Below are 23,234 nucleotides of genomic sequence, written 5' to 3'. Positions count from 1 at the left end.
GAGATGCAGCAGCGAGAAGATAGGGCGGAGTTTATCTGAGAACCATTATGCATCTTTCTAGAGTTGTAATGGTGGAAGCTATTGTCATCTCCACTCTCTACTCGTTTATTCGAAAGCATTTCAAAGAGTAATGGGGTCCTGTTGAAACCATCTGTTGCTAAAATATTCGTAAATAAAGTTCACCTTCTAAGTTTGTCCTTTCATTTGGAGAAGTAGCCGGAGGTAGCGAACTAGATTTAACATGTTTCGTTTTACCAGAAAATTATTGCATTTTATTGCGTATTTGAATGAAATGAAATACTCCTTTTGCAATAATTCATAGCTTATATTATAATGATGATGGATGTGGATTTCTAATTCATGATTTCTCGTTAAGTAATTTATGGGCTTCGTGTAATTCTACAACGAACTTTAAGATGGTAAAAGTTTTAAGGGGCGTTATACAAAAGAAAAGAGGAAATAAATTTTCGCTTTACTTTTTCCATTTATGAAATCTCCTTCATTATGAGCATATTAATAATATAATTGGTTGGAAAACTGTTAATTTGTGAAAGTGCAAAATAAAGGAATAAAATACTTCAGAAAATCTTTTACTTTGCTTATTTAACTATGATGAGGAATTTTTACGCTAATCAAAGGTTTATATTTTCTTACATTAATTTAAAATTTCAGAGTTGGAAATAAGCGGAAATATAAGTATTAAAATTGTTTTATGACTAAAACGTTCTACGTCCATATGCTTTTGTGTGTTTCCAGTAAATTTCACATCAGTCATATAAAAATTTCTTATCTAATATATTTCGTTGTTTTTCTGATCTAGAATATTCTTCTGATCCGTATTTTCTCTCATGTTTTCTCTGATATCTGATTTCTTTCTTATAAATATACTTTCATTGTTTATTCATAAGACGTAATTCTCATGCTTCTTATTGACGTAAGTACGTAGGGGAGTCAACTGAAAACCATAAAAGTAGAAATAAAAATCCGCATATGGCGCCAGTGAGCTGTAAGTTGGCATGCCTGTTTGCGATAGTATGCCGGATGTCTCCTATGTGGCAGCAGCCGGCAGATGCACAAACACCGGCGCAACAACAGTTCCAAAATGGCAGCCCCACTAGCCACATGCATAAGCGAAGAGCAGCGTTCTGTGATTCGGTTTTTGCGAAGTGAATTGCAAATGGTGTTACGTCCGTGGCCGATGCTCCACGCCCCGGCCAGGCTCGGCGCGTAGTGACTCCAGAGACCATTTCAGCCGTTGAAGCCATCGTTTTGGAAAACCTCCGTGTGACAATAGACGAAATTGCAGCATGTGTACACGAGTCATGGATTGGCACATCATATTGTGCATGATGTTATTGTGCATATTGTGCATATCTGCAAGATGGGTTCCCCGACAACTGACGCCTGAACTGAAACAGCGACGTGTTGATGCTTGCGAAGACCTTTTGTGGCGTGCTGAACGTGACGGTAATGCCTTCCTGTCACGAATCGTCACTGGTGACGAAACATGAGTGCATTAACATCAGCCTGAATCAAAGCGAGCGAGCAAGGAGTGGCGCCACTCCTCATCACCGAAACCCAAAAAGTTTCGGACACAGCCGTCTGCAGGGAAGGTTATGCTGACCTTCTTTTGGGACGAAAAGGGCATCATCTTGGAACACTACACGCCACGAGGAACCTCTGTGACGAGTGCTACGTACTCGGACCTCCTAAAAATCATCTCCGGCCTGCCATCAATACGAAACGACGTGGATTGCTGTCAGCCGGTGTGCTGCTGCAACACGACAATGAACGGCTCCATGCGGGGCGTGCAACGGTTGCGACCATCACAGACCTGAAATTTGAATACCTCCCACATCCCCCTTACCCGCCAGACCTCGCACCGAGCGATTTCTATCTGTTTGGTCCGCTCAAAGAAGTAATGGGCGGCAGAAGTTCCACTCCGATGAAGAGGTACGCAACGCGGTGCACGATGGTTGCGCCGTCGCCCAAAAGACTTTTTTTCTGCAGGTATTCAGGCTCTTCCGAAGCGCTGGCGGACTTGCATTGAACGAGGAGGGGACTGTGTTGAAAAGTGATTTACTTCTGTACCCTTTGTGACCAATAAATAATATTTAAAAAAAATAATTATGGTTTTCATTTCACTCCCCTATTATAATGACTAAATTAACTCTCGGTCTGTATCAGCTAAGCTAAAGCCAAATGATGAACTGTAACTAAAGAAGCACAACAGTTTTTTATTGCTTATTGTATATCTAGCATTCTATAAGCACGTTCTGATATGTTGCTATTGCTAAATCTAACGACTGAGCGAGTAAAACGTTTTCTTTTCTACATTAAAAGGCGAGTCGGAACCCCGTTTCGATATACCTTTCCTTAAAATCTGCTCTAGATACATGCTGATCATACATGTTTGAAATTGTTTGTGTAATTAAGTACCCCTATCTGATTATACTGAAATGAGTTTTTGAAACATTTTGAATTTTAGAATAATTTATATAATATTGTATAAGGCACAGTAAAATTTAGCCCATTTTTCAAAAAAAAATTAAATTTTTTTTCTTAGTTTCTCACAAAAAGCCCACTTTAGTAAATATTAGAAAATATTATAAATTAGCTGTAAAAAATTTTATATACCTGTGAGCATTAGTTTTTGAAAAAAGGTTCATCGGGTTTAAAAAATCAGATTTGAAGGAAAACGATTTTTACGTAAACATACTCATTTATCAAAGCATTCTATGATGAATTAAGAGTAGATTTTTGACGGTTCTAATTTTCATAGAGATTAAACTATGTTTTTTTTTAGAAATCTAAAAATGTAGAGAATTTGAAGCTGCAAAAATCCCAAATCACCATTTTTTGAAACTTTTTGGCTTCCAGCAGCCCTCGTGGCACTGTCTATGGCAATATTCTGCCTTAACACTCACGCCTGCAAATTAGATCGACTAAGGATTACCATCCCATTGGGTTATTTTCCATTGGCTCAAAGCCACGTGGAGTGGAAGAAGCTGGTTCAGCAAGAAGATACTTTGCTGACCCGAAGCCTTGTCTCAACACTCAAACATAATTGGAAGAATATTCGAATTCATTGCTCGGGTCCGTCCTGTCTAACCCACACGGTAGAATCTTAACAATAAACCGGTCGTAATGGTTACGCCTTCTCGGGCCAAAGCCTGCTGACTACAGATCTCGAAAAATACAATAAAAAATCCGAAAAGTGAAATATTTCAAATTTCCTTAATTAACATAATATTTACTGTGGATAAATTACAATTGTATAATTTAAACTACTTATTAATACTCTGCTCAATTTATTGCTTCATCTTAAAATGACTATCTAATTCCCAGATGCTTCTGAAAGAAACTTATTCCTTTTGTATTCCTAGAAGTTTATTTATTCATTTACCATTAAAAGATTAGAGCTGCCATGAACTTATATCCTATGACTGTTTTTTTCTTTGGAGCATCATAATAAGTCTCCGCTTCAGTCTATAAGATCTCCTGCCGATATAGAAACTCCCAGAACTTTTCATCGTTTTCTTTTTTATGTTTATCATACAATGTTTGCTACCATTATAACATTGCAGTATTCCAAGTTGCATTTATAAGATTCAAAATTTAAATATGAAAAGATGTCCTTTCAGAATCCCAAACGGATAATTTTAAACAACTTCAAACTTTTTTCACAGCTTGAAAACTATTTAAATAAAGTTTCGCACCTCTTCAAATGAATATCTGGAAACTTATTTGCAAAAGCTCTACAGCAAGCAAATATTTCGAGCGTAAAAGGTAACTATAAAAATTCGAAAATTAATACAAAACTTTAGAAGCTGTCAGAGTAAAAAAGATATTTTAAAAATTGTAGTTCAAACGAGAATTTTGAAGCTTCCCGTCTTATTACTCTCATAGCATCGCTTCTTAAGATTCTGTTATTTAGAAGGTAGAGTTTGATGAACTAATATTATAAAAGTATAGGAATATCCTTATACAGTTCTATATAAATCTGCCTTTAAAGTCTAATGACAAAGCTTTCATCGACTGCCTGTACTCTGATGTTAAAAAACAGCTGCTTTTGTTGAATTGTCCTTATTTTAACGGAGGAGGGAAAGGTTTCCCCAATATATATATATAATTTTCCTATTTACACCTTTTAGCGATAAGTGGGTTTTCTAGTTCTGCTCCCGAAAATGACAAGATTCCTTGACATACGCTGTTCAGTTGGCACCAAATTGTAAGAGAAAACTCAGTAACTGAAATTAGTTAACATTTTGTACATGTATTGCGTATGTAATGTTATTCGTCATATCAAAAGGCAATTATACTAATGATTTTGATAATGTCATCGCAGAATCTAGTTTATTTAGGACAATTGTTATCTTAAGGCTTGGAAAAGAAAAAAGAACTGCATTTTGCTCTTAAGCAAATTACTTTGCTTATGGCCCAACTGCAATTCTTTTTTAAGCAAAATATTCAAGTACAAAGCGATGTGAATGAAATTAATGCATATTCAGAAACTAACCAGCATATTTTCCCTAATATTACATTTTGTATAAAATATTGGTACAGTTTTACAGTAATTTGAGTTTAAAATTTTTCGAAACACAGCTAAAAGAGGCACTCGAGGTAAAGTTAATAACATTAATTATAATCCACATAACTCTTACAACATTATTAGATTCATAAAGAATTTTTACAACCAAAATAACTTTAAACACTAAACCTAACCATCTCACTTCTTTCTAATATAAAATTCTTGAAAACTATTTAGTCGATACACATCAAAGTTATTATCGAAGATATTATTGACTACTGATTTTTTTAAATATAAAGAACCCTTTAAAAAACTGCTGACAACTTTTGCGTCATTGATTCTTTGATCAAATTAAGTTTTATAAAACCTTACATAATAATAAATTTATTTTGACATATCAGTACTAGAATTTGCTTCAAATATACCTAAACCTTAATTCAATGGTTAAAAACCATAACGAAATTTATGACAGCAATTCCTAATACTGTCATTCTTCTAAAGTTATAAAATGTGTTCGTAATTATCATATAAGGTATTTCTCCCGTCTTCCTAGCGTGATTCGTGGTGTAGTGGTTCTGCACGCTGGGCTGGTATTCAGAGGTTCGTGGTTCGATTCCTGGCGAAGGCGTTGCTAATTTTTCATCTCTCCGACTTTTCCAAAACCTCCTAATGTCTCTACAATCATAATCATATTATTACAGTTTACTTATAAATTACTCATAATCTTAAACTTTAGAAATCGTACTCAACAAGGTACTAAGTTGCGTCTTGCACTCAAGATTAATAAGAGAAGAAGCTAGAAATTCATTTTCTACAATATCAACCAATGCTTAGTTAAAGAAAATTATAAACTTGGTCTTCCCATTAATTTTCCCATTAGTAAAACAATTATCAGAAACCTAAAACTTTTCTTTAAAAAAACTAAAAATTTCTAATAAATCTTATTGCAACAGATTTCCTAATCTTTGCGGCCTTCCAAAATTCCATAACACACCACATAAATTAACATATATTGTTAGTGTTACTAAAAATTATATAAAAACATAAATTTTTATTTAGGAATACCTGATTTTAAAAATAGTTTGTTTTCACATTGGCTGTGATTTCAATTTACCGCTAACCATTACCTGATTATTACGTAAAAATAATTTTTAAAAATATCAAAAACGATTTAAAATTATTCCATTAATGCTATTATAAGTTATGTTTTTGAAATGTTATGCACCACTTTTCCACCAAAAGACATTGATAGTTTTATTAAACTTTACGAAACATTTCCAGCACTCAATAACATCCTTCATTATGAAAAATGGATTACCTATCTTAAATGTTCATTTTTTCATCATTTTATCAAACTCTAAAGATAAAATCTTCTTACACATTATTGATAAAATTTTATCTCTTACAGAAAATTATATTGTCTGTGTTTGCTTCATAAAATTGCATATTTATTGGCATCTAACAGAGGTATCGAATTACTTATCGCTTTCGAACTGCTTGCATTTTCACAAATTTCAATTACGTCCATCATTCTCCCAACATCCTTCTGTAATGAAATTTGAAATATTTTATAATACTCTAAAATTAAAGGCTGAATGTTAGAAGTTGTATTTGTAGGAAGAGACATTAATGTTTTTCAGAGAGAGAGGTCAAAGATGTTTATGCTGTGCACTTACCTAGTAAAGCTATTATTTCATTTTTCAGCTTGCTGCTCCAACTAAAATGAAGATCAGTAAAAAAAGTATTTGTTATCCATGAGTTCTTATTGCTATGGTAATTTAGAAATAAATTCTTGATTCTTTTCAAACATCGAGATTTTCTGCTTTTGTCAATGAAAAGTGCCGCCTCCTTAATTTTGGGGGTCTATATTGCATGTTAATATCACCGTAACTTATGCCTTCAGCTTCTTAAACCAGCTACCGTTTATCAGCTGCATAATGATCCGCATGCTTCTTCTCACCATGCAATTTCTGAAGGACAATACTGGATTTCACTTTCTCCAACTTACAGATCATATGACAATTGATATACGAATGTCTCCTGTCATCGAGTGAATGAGTGAAAAATACTCAAGAAATAGAAACGTTTAGCTTTATAGCTTGAAATCATTCTGGAAATGCAATACTGATGTCTCCCAATTTTCTATCTTTGTTGCGCTCCCTTGAGACATTTGCCTTTTTTGTTAGTTCTGCCTTAATTCCTTTTGTAAGCAAATTGCACTATGTCGATGGGAAATTTCCAGTTTAAATGTATCTTTCTCTGGCACAACTGACAAGAATATCAAAAAAATGTTTAATTTATTCTTTTCTTTCAGGCGTAAGTCTTTTCGCTTGCCATTTTCCATATGTTAAAAGTTAAAAATAAATAATAAATAAATCCTTCTTTCAGTGATTTATTCAAATTTCAAAACTTATCTTTTCTATCCAGCAAAATCATTGCCTTTATTTGTTTAGTCGACCTCCAGCTTCAGAATTACGAACATGACCAATGGTTTTCTTGCTTTTTCTTCAGCCTACAATTACCATCTCCTTTCCATTGAAAACCTTTTAATGTACAGTAATGTTAAGAAGCATTTAATGAAGTCTTTTCTTAATTCTCTGTGAACATAATGTGTTCATTCCAAAGAGAAGATTTTGAATGTAGAAACCTTTAAAGATGGGGTACAGAAGTTGCACTTCTGTTTCCTGTCTGGTATTTGAAAAGCAACGCTGACTCTTTTGCAATGTTTCAATTAGGACTGCTTTTAAGGATTTTTGTCATTTTTAAGGAATTTCTGACCTTCTGAAATCCAAGGCAGAAAATGAACCCTTAAAACAATGTCTCACAAGTACAAGGATCGAGGTTAAGAAAATTTCAGTCAAACCCGTTTTATTGAATACTACATACCTGAATGATAAAGACACGGTTCACAGTACGTTAGATGGATGAACTACAGAAAGCTTTGATAGGTTACAAGCAATTATTTGGCACTGAAGAAGTAGTCTTTTTCTAATTTGAGTTTAATAAACGGCATTTCTTTTATTGATTAGTATGCATCTATTTTGGTTCCTGGAAATTTGAAAGTACTAAGCGGCCCAGTTCTTAACTAGTGAGTTTAATAAGCTGTACATATATTGTATTTATTAGAAATAAATATTGTATTTATTAGAAATCGTGCAATTATCGTACATATTGTATTTATTAGAAAATAAGACACTTTTTTCTTCCCTGCACTTTTGTTCTAGAATTTGGTAGGTTCGTATTATCGGGTATTGTTGCACATGAAATTGCAAAATGAGAGAGAGGAGTTTACCTATCATACTATGTAGAATAATTACTAATTCCAAATAAGCTACATAGTTAATTACCGTTTACATAAACTGCATAATTACGCTAATTGCCAAGTCTAGTTAAAAGATTTCAGTTTAGACTTGCATTCATTATTCTGGTTACTTGCATATTTGAAAGCAAATAGATAATGACGTAATCATTACTTTTTCCAATTTTTTCTTTCTGTGTTATAGTAAAATATTGCATTTAATTTGTTAAATTGCCTTTCCTTTTAATGATAAACAAAGGAATTCAAACCATAGCAGTGCCCTTTCTTAAGAGAAATTGGCTTGTATTATTGCTATGTGAAATACCACGGGGACTTCCATAAAACCAGCCCATTTACCGGAATTTGAAGCATGTCGAACTACAAGTATTCAACAGATATAAAATCATATGTAAATGTGTGCAGTTTGCATCATTGTTTTAAATTAATTAGGTTAGGAGTATAATGAAAGAGAGCTCTTCGCCCTTGTGTTGTGCTAACTTGTCGCAGGTACCGACTTTAGACATAAGCGGATGTATAATAATGGCTGCTTGCAATGGCTCATGTCGTTAGTCATATACTTTGAACACTTAAGGACAACAATACAAAAGTGGTAAAACGGTACAAAAGTTGATAAGTTTGTTGATATTCGTACCAATTTTATTCGAGAATGCCTCTAGAAAAGGAATTCGATGGTTTCGTAAACCGTCATCTACCACAACATTCTCTAAGCAGCTTTTGTACAAACGGACTTTAATTGTCAATAGCACTAATACCACAAATTCTAAAGTTAAACCACATAAAGCCAAGTGTATGCGCAATTGTAAAGACCATCACATCGATTGGGCGATTTAAGTCTTGCTAGTAAGCATGTTAAGCAATCGAATATCGAAATACTGTTGCTCCTTGCTTATTCACTTAATATTTGCGAAGATAAGCGTTGATTGCACAATTACTTCCTTTATATTAAAAAATCTGAAAAATTAACCTTTTTGCCACATGAACAGAATGCATTAACTCAATTGAAAAGTCGCTATTCATATCAAATTAATCAAATAAATCAATTCATGGAACATTTATTGTTTCTTTTGAAAACTTATTTTCTTTCCAAAGACTGAAATATGCAAAAGCATTAAAACTAATTGCATTTTTTGAAGGAGAGTTGCGAAATCGGCGTCTGAAATTTGGTATTAATATATTCCGGAGATTTGATAAGCACGTTTTATATATTCTTGCATAATTTATATATTCTTGAAATTCTCAAGCGTCTGAGACAATTCTTTGAATCTATTTTTAAAAGAACATGACACTTAGTACTTCTTTTACTTGTGAACTTTTATTTAAATGTATGCAACCTGGTGAATAAATCAATTTATAAAGGCTATCTTATAAACAATATACTGGCATTTTTGAAGAAATTTAATTTTAAGCGCAACTTGCTTACTATGCACATGTACTTGCAAATGTGCTTTCTATAACTGGCATATTTTGTCGTTTGATTATGTACATTTGGATGTTACTATGATAATAGAAAATAGATTATAGATAAGTAATGTTACAATATAAATGAAAACAGTGAAAGACTTTAATGAAAGTTACCAAATAAGAAGCGATAAATTTTATACAGATTTAAAGTACAAAGTCAAATATACTTTATTCTTGCAGATAAAACTGTAACATGTGTCTTGGACTCAAATTAATTTAACTAGCTCAATTACAATCAAAGTAAGAGGCTACATAGATTCTGTGAGATAAATTATCATCACAGGTATTTCTAACTCTAAAAACAAATAGACTCAGAATTAAAGTAACAATAAATTTATTTTACCTTACCATTCTATATTAAAATGTACAATATAAAATCTTCAGTCACTCCAGTCACATGGACGTTGCTTAAACACAAGTTTTCAGCAAACTGCTTTATAAATTTTAATATTCTAATCTTAACAAAGGTTACAAGCTTCGTCTAGATCCCGACTGAATTTCAAACGTACAACTTACCAAAGCAAAGCTATCCTTACGCTATATTATTTAATTCAAAATCAGCTTAGGAGTCTCTAAGAAAGAATGAAACTTTATACGGCAAAGTAGCTTGGGGGTCGAAGTGGTGACGTGAAAACTTTCTGCAATTCTATAAATTTCAGAATTCTGTATGAAGCTATCTGTAATTCTTCTAACTTTATAAAATCCACATAAATTCTGAAATGAGCGAACTTCGTGCAAAATTGGTCAGACAGGAAACATGTAATAACAGTTCTTTATTAAAATTTAAGGATAAATGATATTAAACTTAAACGACATATAAAAACATATAAAAAAGGTTTTTAAAAGATATTTTTGTTTATAACGCATGAAATTATTAATGTATTAAAAGAATAAAAATAACTTACTACGTAGTTTAGTGGAAGCGTGTGTGTGATTATGGCAAAGCCTCGAGGGCTATCTGCCTAAGGGGAGGGTTGCCTTCGTGGAGGACTTTCTAAGGGAAACTGGCTTGTATACACGTTACACATGGGGAAAACCACGAAAACGCCCATGCAGCCAGCCCGTTCACGGGATTCGAACCTCGGACCGAACTACCAGTGTTCAGCGACTTTACCGCTCGGCCGCTGGTGGGCCCAGTTTAGTGGAAGCAACAGATTAAAAATAAATTCTGAAAGCTTTCATTGTTTACATTACACCCAAAAGGGCGTTTTCTAACGTTTTGTGTTTTACCTTTATTTATTCAATATCATGTTCTTCACACTTAAACCAAGCCACATAAAATTTCAGCATATCTTTAGAGAATATCCGTATTTTCCATACACTCCTCGCTTTAAAATCGTTGAGTTTTTTAATAAAAAATTCGTTAAGGTTTTAGAAAATATTAAATAGCTAATGAAGAAAATTAGAAATTCGGATGTGTAGGTGCTCATGTTCTGGTAGAGGATTACGCTATCCAAAATTTGATGTTTCTAAGCACCGTCGATTTTTCACAACGCGAGAAACATATATAATGCATATTCTTCGTTATTTAATTTCCTTAAACATAATACAGGGCAATAGTATTTAGTGGCAACATTTTGATAAATGAAACGGACATTTATTTTGAAACGACGCAAAATGCCGTTTCGAAATTAATAGCCCTTCTATGCAAATTGTCCGTTCCTTCCTAAGAGGCAACGGTGGCCCAACTATAAGTTGCCTCCGTAATAAAGAGTTCACCGCTTCTGGCGTTAGTAGGCTCACCAGCGGCCGAGCCGTAAAGCCGCTGAAAATTTCATTGATATATTTCTTTCTTTTTTCCTTTAAAAAATATTTTTAGCCGATATTATCTTCTTTTGGTTTACATAAAGTGTATAGGACGATCCAATGTAAAACGAAGAAAATACCTTCTGCGAAAGGCAAAAAGTTAACAACTGTTTCGAAATGCTATAAATGTCTGGAAAAAGTAGACTCTTCGCTGATTTAGTAGTCGAGGCGGACCGAATGTCAAGAGTCGATGTTCGAAGTGAAATGGGCACTTCTGATTCTTATCACTAAAAGCTCTTGGAATATCTATTACAGTTTCCGATAAACCACAGGTTAGTTCTCTGGGGAAACTTCAAAGAAGTGAAGTAGCGCTTTTTCTTTGGGGGAATGGAAGCTTGAACTTTCCTCAACACACATTAATTACATTTAGCCTATGATAGCCTATGATAGCACAGGCTTTATATCTTTAGATATTTATCCTACATAAGTACGCCCAATTTTTAAAATGCTTAGAACAATGTAGAGAAATTTATATTTACTATTTTAGGACTCAAAATAGAAGGGTTTTGTACATGTAAAATTCTAAATTTTTGTGTAGTCTTGCTTGATCAAGCCCAGTAAATATAACACCATACCTTTCGTCAATTGAATGCAAAACGTTCAAAAATTCCATGCTTTTATGTAAGCTGTCGACAGAGATATTTGCAAATTGCTGATTTAGATCAATTCTCCATAAGCACTTTCAGTCAGATTTAGGGAAAGGTTATTTGAATAGTGGCGCACTCGAGGGCAGTCTGCCTAACGAGGAAAGTCTTCCTGAAAAATTTTTTAGGGGATACTGGCTCGTATTCTCAGATTTAGGAAGAAACTACAAGAAAAGTTATTCGTTTCGGCGATTAATCTGTATCTGAATAAAATAAAAATTTAAAAGTGTTTTTATAAAATAGGCTTTCATTTTAAATGGATATGATAATTAAGGCACTAAGAGGAGAAAACTAATTTATCATATAACTTAACGGGATTAAACTCCATTTGCGGAATTCACCTTCAGTTTTTTTATTGCGAATAAATTGATGAGAAAACTAAATAAAAGTCTGTTCACCATAATTGACTTATAATAATCAGCTTTCGTGCATTGTAGATGGTTCTTTGAAGCAATTAATTAAAAATAACTATACTAATTTTCTAAGTAATGGAATAATTTGTATTTAAATTGCTTAAAGTCAATCTAAGTTTTATCTAAGTTTTACTAATTGGACAATCAGCTTTAAGGTGTGAAAAGGTAGTTTTCGTATTATTGGAACCATCGTGGCTCCAGTGTTTTAGCTTTTCTTATAATATAAATTATTTTAGTTTACGGAACTTTGTAATTGGAAGTACATGTAAGAGATAAAAATTTAAGGTAATCAAATCTATAATTCCATGACTCAGATTTGTCTTATACAGAGATGAAATTTATCTTATACGCACAGATTTGCCTTATACAAAGATGAAAATTTAAGCAAATCAAATCTATAATTCCTTGACACAAATTTTTCTTATACAGAGGCAATCAAAATATGAAACTTTCAATTCATCAGAAGACCCACCAGTGATGGAGTGGGTAAAATCACTAAGTACTTTTATTAAATACAGATACTAGAAAACTTTCTGTGTACGGAATTTTTTTAGGGTTTTTCCTATGTGTAATGTGAATACGGGCTTTTCAAATAAGTACCTGTAGAGTCAAGACGTGCCATTATAAACTCTATCTTTTACTATCAACTGCCTGGGAATTTTTTGATTTACGTACTTCATTATTATATAGTCGGAAAGAACTCATGAATAGGATAGTGATTTCATTTTCTCTGGAAGCTGTTAGGTTCCTAGTAATTAAGAAATAAGTGTTTGTATTTTGGAAGTTTTAACGCCACAGCGAGCCACGAGCTGAAATGGTGAAATCCCATCCTATTACGTATTTTAAAATTAACATAGGGGTGGGAATATTCATCCCACTTCAACAATCTAAGCAGTGGCGTAATCTTAGGCCCATATACCCTCCGCCAAAAAAAAAGGTTTGAGCCCTCCTCTTATAATTTCTAATATTAGAAAAAATACAAAATCAAGGATTCCAATTCCAACCTTTGTTAATACATGCACATAACTTAGGATAGCAAAGTAAAAAGCACATAAAAGTTTTCTTTTTTTCAGCATATATTATTAATTGTCACCCTTTAGGATGAAGTTTGGGGCATGGATTCTGTATTGATCTTAGGGCATGATATTGTCTTAATTAAGCTTTGCTTTGGGGGATAAATTTTTTAGGAGATTTTCCTTTTATCGGGGTACATATATTAGTGACAAGCACATAAATCAATGTAGAAAAGAAATCATGTGAAATACAGAACTGGGGAGGCGGGAACCTTAGACAGGCAGTGATTTCCTCTAAAATTATATTTTGATTTCCATATGAAATCTGAGTCAGTCTAATATTCTTCCCCTTAATGTTAAATGAATAAGCACGCTGCAGGTAGAAAGACAAGACAATAGGTAAACATACAAAAATAAGTCATGCTATTACCTTACTGTTTACTTTGCTAATAAGTAGGAATTTCTCAATAGTTTATCACAAATAAATATAAGCTTTTTTATAACATACTAAATAATATGTTAGCAGCTTAAAACGTGTATTTATATCAGAAACAAAATTGTTTGAAGGCATAATTTGCATGAAAGATTTGTATGTTAACAATCCCACCGTCTTTCTTAAGAAGATAAGTAAGGACTCATTTTGTACCGACTTGTCTTCTTTCTATCTTGTCCAATTTTTTTCAAAATTTAAATGATATTGTAGCTAACTAACATGGCTAGTATAAATGAAGACCGGACGACATCAGTAAAAATGATCCTTAATTGTTTAATGAATCCTGATTTAATGTGAGTAAAATTAAGCAAACAACATATTAAAATGAAATGTTTTGACTTATTTCTTGTTCGTTTTACCTAATTTACTGACCACTAGTAGCGTGACAACCAATGTCTGAGTAGTAAAATTGCTGAGAATTCCTTTTTTTTTTTTCTAGTATTAGGAACAGAAAAATCTGATTATATCGATGCTGCAAGGCCGGCGCCAGGGTTGGTGCAACCAGTTTCAGACGCACAGGGTAGCAGAATTTATGGGCAGCAAAAGTTTTAGAATTTAAAGAAGCACCAAGCAGGAAAATTTAGGGACGACAAAATTTTTCGAAGAAGCACTTGACACCAGATTTAAGGATTGACAAAATATTTGGAATTTGTGGAGACACCGGCAGCAGAATTCAGAACCAGCAGAGATGGCACCTGGTGGCAAAATGCCTAGCGCCGTGCCCGCGATGTTGTTTTCTTCGTAAATAACATAAGCAAAAGTTAAAAAAATATAAAGATTTGCATGAATTCTTTTCTTTCGAAGCTGACAGTACAATATACTCCCATTTAAAGCTGAACTGCTTTTGATTATTCTATTTTTCAGGCTTCGTGTTCATGTTTACGATGCAGTAAATCGCCGAGTTCAAAATTTTAGTTTTAGTTGAGGGCTATCTGCCTAAAAGGGATACCTTTCTGGAGGATTTTGTAAAGGAAACTGGTTCGTATCCGCGTTACACATGGGGAAGTCACAAAAACGCCCCTATAGCCAACCCGTTCGCCTGGATTCAAGCCCAGGTCGAACTGCTGGTGTTCAACGATTTTACCGCTGGTCCTATGGTAGGCCTTGAAAATGTTAGTACAGACAGTACTCGCAAGAGCGAACATTTCATTACATTGACCAATATGATAATTTTCCAACGCTAAGAATATATTAAATAAGTTTTTGTGAAACGGTACCGCGTTTCACCCTTTTCCATAAGACTGAAAGGGTTATTCTAAGAGCTTCAACTGTATAAAAAGGCAACATTAAAACTGTTTTGATATCGATTCTCAATAACCTTATTATATCGAATGAAATTCCATTATATGTAGCAAAATTATATTGGTTATTAGGTAAAAGACTTAGATACTTTTATTAAAATTGTTTAAAAGATCAGTTATGAATTAATTATGATGAAATTAATGTATGTCAGGAAAATTAAAAATTATTCAGAGCTTTTGAAAAGTGAAAACAAAAGTTCTCTTGGTGCAGAAACCGTTAAGAAGAAACAGGGGAATTTTACTTCTAATGTGTTTTATCACGTATGCTTGCATTTGCAATGCTAATTTACCTATAAGGAAATGATTGGAATACAAGTGAAGTAGAATAATAAGACCTAGTTGATAACCAAACATCCACTACTGTTATAAGTTAATTGAAATAATAGAACCTTCAAAATTACTTAACATACACTAGTATTATCTAACTGCAACAATAGGAATTAAAGGGTAACTAAATGTCACCTCAAGATGGCCTAACAACAGGCTCGACGACAACTTCAAAGGAGCCTCAGCAGTCCTTTCTAATACTTAAGAACTAAAAATACTGGATCTATATCACAAAACTGTAAAATTTTCCAAGCGTAATCAATCGCAAAGGATGCTTTCTCGTTCCACATACAGAGCAAGAATTTCTATAAGGATTCGACAAGCTGAACACTTTTCTCTCCAATCTGCCTACAACAATCGGCCTACAACAACCGGAGAATTTGCAGGACTACCACCAAAAGCAATACTAAAAAACCAGGTAAACTTATTCACAAGGATCTCAACTCTCAAGACTCCCTTGTTGATGTATTCCAGAAAAGACCAAACGAGAGATCAGCTAAGGCAAGGAATGTAACAAGTCGTGAGCGGTATGAAGCTGATCCTACTACAGAAGGGAGCATGAACGACACCTATCTAACTGTCAAATATGACGTCAAAGCATTTTTGTCCCAGTCGTCTGTTAATCCTTCCGTGATTACGCGTCAGTTTACCTTAGAATCTTCTCTACGAAATCTGAGTTCGATTCACGAAGAAGGGAGGCTGGCCTCATGGGCGTTTTGATGTTTTTCTTTCTGTGGAACAGAGATATGAGCCAGTTTTCCTTCGAAAATTCTCCACGCAGGCATCACTTCATTTAGGAGATAGCCCTAGCGTGCTTTCATATCATCACATAAAATCGAACCAAACTACCACAAAGTCATTTCTTTCGTTAGGCAGATAACTTTAATGGATTTACCATAATAATCTCTGAATCAACCGGTGGGTAATCTTCCTATTCTATGATTATAATTTTTCAATTACTTTTGAAATGATAGTTGCAGTATTTCTTAGATGCTGTATTATTTGGTCAGTACATAAATTAAGTGTTAAACCTGCCTTATCAATTGTAAGTTGTATTTCAATTAATCAATACGTAAGAAAGGGTCAAACTAAGTTGAAGTGGTGAACACACGCTAAATTGTCGTAGATCGCAACCAAGTACTGGACTAAGTATAAAATCTGTAATTTTTTTAAATAGTGACACAGTGGTGGCTGCTTGAAATAATAATTTTTTAATTTTTAAGTACAGACGAGATGTTTTGGGTCAAGGCCGGCTAAATCGTAATTTCCTACTGTCTTGTACATAAGTTTCCAACAAGATGGGAAAGAAGTTATCTGTTATGTAAACATTCTGGCAGATATTTGCATTATGTGGAACAACTTTCTAATCTATGGTGAGGTCTGTCAGAAAAGCTTTAAATCACTGAAAAGTTTGATTGAAATTCTCTTGCAAATTGGCTCTTTTAACAATTTTGAGTAAAATATACTCGCAAATGATCTCGCTAAATGTATCTGAGGTAAGAATTAAAACAACCCTCTTGTTCAAAGAGATGAATATAGTCCTGGCACCAAGCATATCCTACCAGTGACACATAGTTGTTTGCAGTGCTAGCAAAGATAGACATATTAAGTACATAAATAGTATATAAAACAAAACTTCACGAGTTTGATTCTATTTGAGCATAATAAAATTTGGTATCGGCTCAAAGTTTACTTATTACGAATTTAAAAAATACTTCACGGAATTATGAATTGTTATCTATCTTATATTTGGCGAAGAACACTAATGATATTATAAATGCACGTAAATAAATTTAAAAGATTATTTCTCTTGCCCTATATGTTTTTTATTTAGTAGAGACATATTTTTTTTCGTAGAGCAGATTGCTTATCCCTGAAATCGTTTCAAATATGTCATATAAAAGAATTAGTCTTTCTCACTATGGAAAAACAAAATTTGCTGGGTTTTAAAATATTAAACTGCATTTTACATGTATGTTTAATTTTTTACGCTTATTTAAGAAAATAATTTTCGCTTTAGAAAGTAGGGTTTTAGGACTGAAACGTGAAAAAATAATAATAAATATAACGCTAGTTGCGACGCTACATTAATTTCCCATTTACTCATTTGGCTTTAAACTTATGCTTAAAAAGCTCTGTGCATAAAAAGAAAATTAAGTACCTTTTATTTTTTTGTCATTTAAAATTTTCCGTTATTAATTCCATGCTAAATTTACTGTTTTGTTTACAGGTTACCGTATAACTGGCCACGGTTATTGTCGTATTCCGCCCACCTGCTTGGCGACCAATGCGCACTTGGCGAATTTGGAGGCCGAAACGGACGATACTTCATCGTACACGAGCAGCGAGTATTCTGATTACGATAACGATGATGATGACGACGACGATATCTCGGACAGTGAGTATGGTAAGTTACGTAATTCTAAAAAAGTATTTCTATTTCGATATACGTTTGGTATGTACTGGAAGTGCCTTTCTACTTAATCTGAACAAAATGTTAAATCAGACTGTTCACATTTGGGGACATCTTCATTAAGACACAGAGTATTTATTTGCGCGAGACTTACGATATGTTACCGCTAAATAAGACACAAAATATTTAATTAATTTCGAATTATAATCGTAAGTGATAAACAAATTGAGGGATTTAAAAACTATGCCTCTCAGTAACTTATAACTTTTTAGCGTATTAAGGTGAAATATTTATGTATATTTTCGAAATTATTATAAAAGTTCCTAACGCCATATATTACATATATCGATATAAAATGTTTTGTTTTATACTTTCTTGAATGAAGAAATACTGTAATCGCGAAAAACTTCAGGAATCATATTTCAACGAAAATATCCATTTTGACCGCTATAGAATGCAATTTAACGTATTTTTGCGTGACATCCGTACATAAGGACAGAATAAAGGACTATTTTTCCCAAAAAAAATTATAAACGAATTTAAAATCAATTTTGAAGAAAAATTTTCGTGGCGTACGTACGCATTTCGCATAACTCAAAAACGAATAGCCTCAGAACGTTGAAATTTTGTATATAGGACTGTTATAACATGTAGATGTGACACTTGTATTTTATTTGCAAACGTCCGCACCAAAAGTATATAAATATATGTGTATATATTTATATATCCGCTCTGTTACTCGGCTCAGTAATCTCAGTTTCTTTATTCTTATATGTTTGCAAATTGTGCACTTTTTGCTTTAAAAATGATTGAATTATGTTGTTCTTATTTTCCGGTTAAGGTTTTCATGCCTTTAGTAAGTCTGCATGCGATATTTTTAGAATTATTAACAATTTAAAAGTTGTCTAAGTGCCGCTAAGCCTAATTAGTTTTGCAATGGCGGCCATGTTTATTTACATTTGAAACAGCAGAACAGTAGATTCGTTTCCAATCTAGACAAAGTAAGCTTCGCAAAAACTAAGATAACGCCTTCTTTTATTATTGCAAATTAAATCATGCTTAATCCATTCTGGAATTTATTCAAGGAAATAAGTGTTTAAGATTTATTTCATAATTTTCAATACAGATATTTTGAGATGCATTTTTGCCTTGTCGCGAAGTGAAAACTGAATTAATTGAATGAGAAATACTGAATCGTCTGTGAAAAGTTGTTTCTTTTTGTTTTGTTTGCTTAATTTCTTTTCTACATCGTTCTAGATTTATTTATTTGTTCTAGTATTTGAATAGAACCTGTGGCAACCATTAGATAATTCTTCAAATAATATCAATTTTTTGCATTCTGAGTTATAATATGAACAAAATATAACGCTGTTAATTGAACCTAGCGCCAGAGTGTCGCTATGGTAAACAAATATAGTGAATCTTAAAGAGTGAATTTATTCTATCGCATCTTATGCGCTATCGACGAAGCAGATTTAATTCAATCCAATAAGTTTAAATGAAATGCAAGAAAAAATGCATATAGTTTAATACTCCATACAAGGAAGTCATGTGGTGTACACATCAGATTATTTGTTTAATGTGTGTAAACCTTTTATTTCCCTTTTTGTAAACTCAGATAATTTTCATATTTTCCGATTATGGTAAAAATGTAAGACTGACAGGTTGAAGTAGCTCTCGAAGTTATTATATTACTGTAGGTGTAGAGCTATTAGGAGCAGAAAATAGGAAAAATAAGCTAGACTGAATTTTAACTTCGGGATCTTTTAACCTGCTTGTCAAACATACTATTTGTTACATTCCGTCAGTATGCAGTGGGCAAAGCAAAAATGTCTCTTACTGTAACAATATGTTGTAACATAAATTCAGCTTTAAAAAATTCTGCTCTATTTAAAACATGCCCATTTTAACTTTTTTCTTCTAAATCTATATCAGAGTGAGGAATTTATTTAATAGGAGTATAATTAGACTCTTAAGGTTAATTTTAACTATGCTAGAGAATTTAACAAGGACTGAAAAACTTAAACATTTTTATAAATAACATTGAATAATTATTACTGTTAACCAGAGAACAGGGGCTCCATTACCTAGTAGTTCTCGATTTCATATATATTGACTTTATTCCTTGGAAACTTCACTAAGTTTTCTTTTACTTTCTATCTAGTAATAATATGGGCTTTCTGCGTTCCGCTTTCCTCAAAATAAGAACTCTTTTTCTCTAGAATATTCATTCTCATAGAATTTGTTAATAGACTTAGAGTTTTGTCTCAATCATTGGTATATTTAGATATACAGTATATTTTATCGGTTTATTCTTATAAATATTTATACATGTCTGGAGGGCAAAAGATAAAATTTATTTCAACCACTTAGTTTTAATTACTTACTTTACATACCATGCAAAATCTCAGAGCTTTATATTGTCTTGCATAACAATATATTTATGTTTTACGTAATAAAAGAACTCTTACAAAAAATATTCAATGTTTATGTTTGAAATCGTATTTTTCACGAAAGTTTTATTATATGTAAAATATTCTTTAGCAAAACAATCAAATACAAAAGAATTTTCGCCTCTGGCATCAGCGGCAAGCTTTTACCTGCTATGTTCCTCTCAAATCATTTTTATCAGTACAAATTGCATCTTGCCTCTGCAAATCTAGATGCATGCTTATGTGTGGATGTTTACACTTACATGTGTATGTATTGAATAGTATTTGAAATAAATAAGTTGGCGTTAATTGAAAGTATTAGGGATAACGGAAACAGTCGTGAAATTTAAAATGTATTTAATAGAGAAGAAGAAAACAGACTCTTGAGCATTTAAAAACACAGCGAATCAAGCAAGATGCTATAATGAAGCTGACAATATCATTTTTTATTTCTAGAAGATTTACAACATAACATTGTGAATTGATTCAATCAAAATTGAAAAAATATTTTGCATTACACTTATGTATCCATGAAATCTAGCGATGATATCCATTAATTTAAAAAAACTAAAATCCAGATGAAACTTATTTTTATTTCTAATGGCAGATTACACGCAGCTGTAGACAGAACAATCAAATTTGAAATTAAAGGTTACATACCAAAAATGTTATGCTCACCTCTTTGTGGAATGGGCTGGAAATCAAAACTCTACACAATAAATATCATAAATATTTTACTTTTTCTCCAAGGTACAAACTGTAAACACAATTCACTTATAATATCTTTAGAACACAATTACAATAAAAAATATACATGACAATGTTTAGCTGGAAATCGTAACTGACGTTTTTATATCAAGAAAGAGACATAAAAATAAAATCGGTACACCAAAAAGAAGTGAATTCTTACCAAGTACTCTGCATCGTTAATGTATCTTTCAAATATTAGCTTGTAGGGTATATATATTTTAACTAACATTTATTTTAAGTTTAAACTATCTTTCGTGCCAAGCCTTACATTTCCCTGGAATTGCCAATGCCAGAGTATGTAAATTTTAGTAGAAGGCGCAAGGATTCAAATTATCAGCGGAAGTATTCTGGGTTAAATAGAAAGGAAACGAGTTCGAGATGTGCTTTCTTGCTTCACGAGTGTGGAGGTTAGAGGCGCGCAACGTTGTATTGGCGCCCGAACACTTATCGAACTGAAATGGCCGAAAATTGGATGGAAGCCGCTGGACAACACCAAGAAATGACAACGCAGTTAGAAGGATTTGGATACCTGGTCCAGACTTTGAGAGCATCAATCAAGCCAAACGTCAATTTCGACGGAAAAAATTCGGTGGCGATATTTCCAGAAGGCCTAGAAAATCACTTTCAGCTCTACCCTGTGCCTGAAAGACAAAAAGTTGCCATCGCTACATCTGCACTAAGAGGACAGGCCGCGCTATGGTGGAAGAATATAGGCAAATTTTTATTAGGGGAATTTGGAGGCCAGACATATACATTTGAAAATTTCAAAAAATCGTTATTAAAGGCCTTCCCCGTAGTGAAAGATCGAGCAAGGCTAGAAGCCGAACTATATAGTTTCTATCAACGGAATATAGAAGAGTTGACGGATTTTATTCTGCGAAAAATTAAGCTGACGGATATGCTGTATGGGAAGAAACCCGACGCGGAGATTATTGAAATAATCTTCCCAAGATTACTACCTGCTGTTCAAGATTACTTTGAAATTAGAAACCCAAGCACATTGCAGGAGCTCTTCGAATTGGCGGTGAAGTTTCAAAATCGCAGAATAGCGGGAAAAGCTACAGGGGCAACGTATTCTCAAAGTACCCGAAGGAAATCTTCAAATGAGCAAACCAGAAATGCAAACCGCTCTTATGGGGGAAAAAGCTATCAAACTAACTCATCGAACCTCGAAGGTCAAGGCCCAAAAAGAAAATTCGAAAATAAACATCCGCGTACCCAGAAGGCACAAATTGAAAGGAAAGCTTTAAACGAGTAGAGGGGCCTGTGAAAGCGAGGGTCCAGACCTCGGAAGTTTTAAAAAAACCCTCAAAAAGACACTTAAATACGGTCATCGTAAAGAACTCACATCTACCAATTATACAAGTCCTGGTTGGCGATGTACAAGTAGAAGCCCTCATCTATACAGGAGCAGAAGGTAATTTTATGAGTGATACATTTTTCAAGAAGAATTTTTATAGGTTACGATTATTTAAAAATAGAAACACAGAAATTATAGCGGCGCAAGGAAAAATCCTGTCAATGCATCGGGAAGTTATCATTAAGCATACAGGTAAAAGAGGAAAGCCTCAAAGTATTAATTTTTGTAGTAAAAAATTTGCAAAATTCTCTTATTTTAGGTATGGAGTTTTTAAGGGCCGCGAGGGCCAAATTGAATTTTCAGGACAGTTCTATTGTGCTGGAGATGGACCAGAGGGTGGTGGAACCAGTGGAACAACCGCAAGTTGACCTTAGCCATTTGAATGACCATGAAAGTCAAGCCATCCAGCAAGTGGTGAGTACTTTTTCAAACTTGTTTTCAGAACGGCCTGGCAGCTGTCAAATAGTTACGCATCAGATACAGTTAACTGCCGACAAACCCTGTAGGACCAAACCTTATTGCTATGATAAACAGAAAGACCTAATTATAGAAGAACATATTCAGGAAATGTTAAAGAACAAAATAATAACGCCCATAAATAGTGAGTACGCGAGTCCAGTCGTACTATGTAGGAAAACGAGTTTCCTCCTTCGGATAAAAGGGCTTGGAGGTTTGCTATCGATTACAGAAAACTGAATAGTATTACTAAATTCCCAGTTTACCCTTTGTCGGTTATAGAGGAAATTATTAGAAAGATTAAATCTACTAGATACATGACTAATTTGGACTTAAAGTCTGGCTACTATCAAATAGCTATGAGACCGAAGACATACATAAAACCGCATTTATAACAAAATCGGGCACTTATGCATTTTTACGCATGCCCTTTGGGTTGTGTGGGGCCCATCAACATTCCAGAGAGCTATGGACATTGTTCTAAAGCCTGTCCTAGGAAAATCGACTTTAATCTA

The 23,234-nt window shown here is 33.4% G+C and overlaps 1 protein-coding gene across 1 annotated transcript in view; it reads left to right on the top strand.

Moving 5' to 3' along the window:
- LOC146998280 (uncharacterized) overlaps positions 1-23,234 on the top strand; it is a 451,108-nt gene that overhangs the window by 333,171 nt on the left and 94,703 nt on the right. The window contains exon 2 of the mRNA XM_085813874.1: positions 17,539-17,715. Within this exon, the coding sequence (XP_085670000.1) occupies positions 17,539-17,715 (177 nt within the window). The remainder of the gene's footprint in view (positions 1-17,538; positions 17,716-23,234) is intronic.

Source organism: Stegodyphus dumicola, chromosome 3 (genome assembly GCF_044657685.1).
Source record: "Stegodyphus dumicola isolate Sdum_Otavi_A_Nest chromosome 3, ASM4465768v1".
NCBI lineage: Eukaryota > Metazoa > Arthropoda > Arachnida > Araneae > Eresidae > Stegodyphus > Stegodyphus dumicola.
This window is presented reverse-complemented; position numbering and strand designations above follow the sequence as displayed.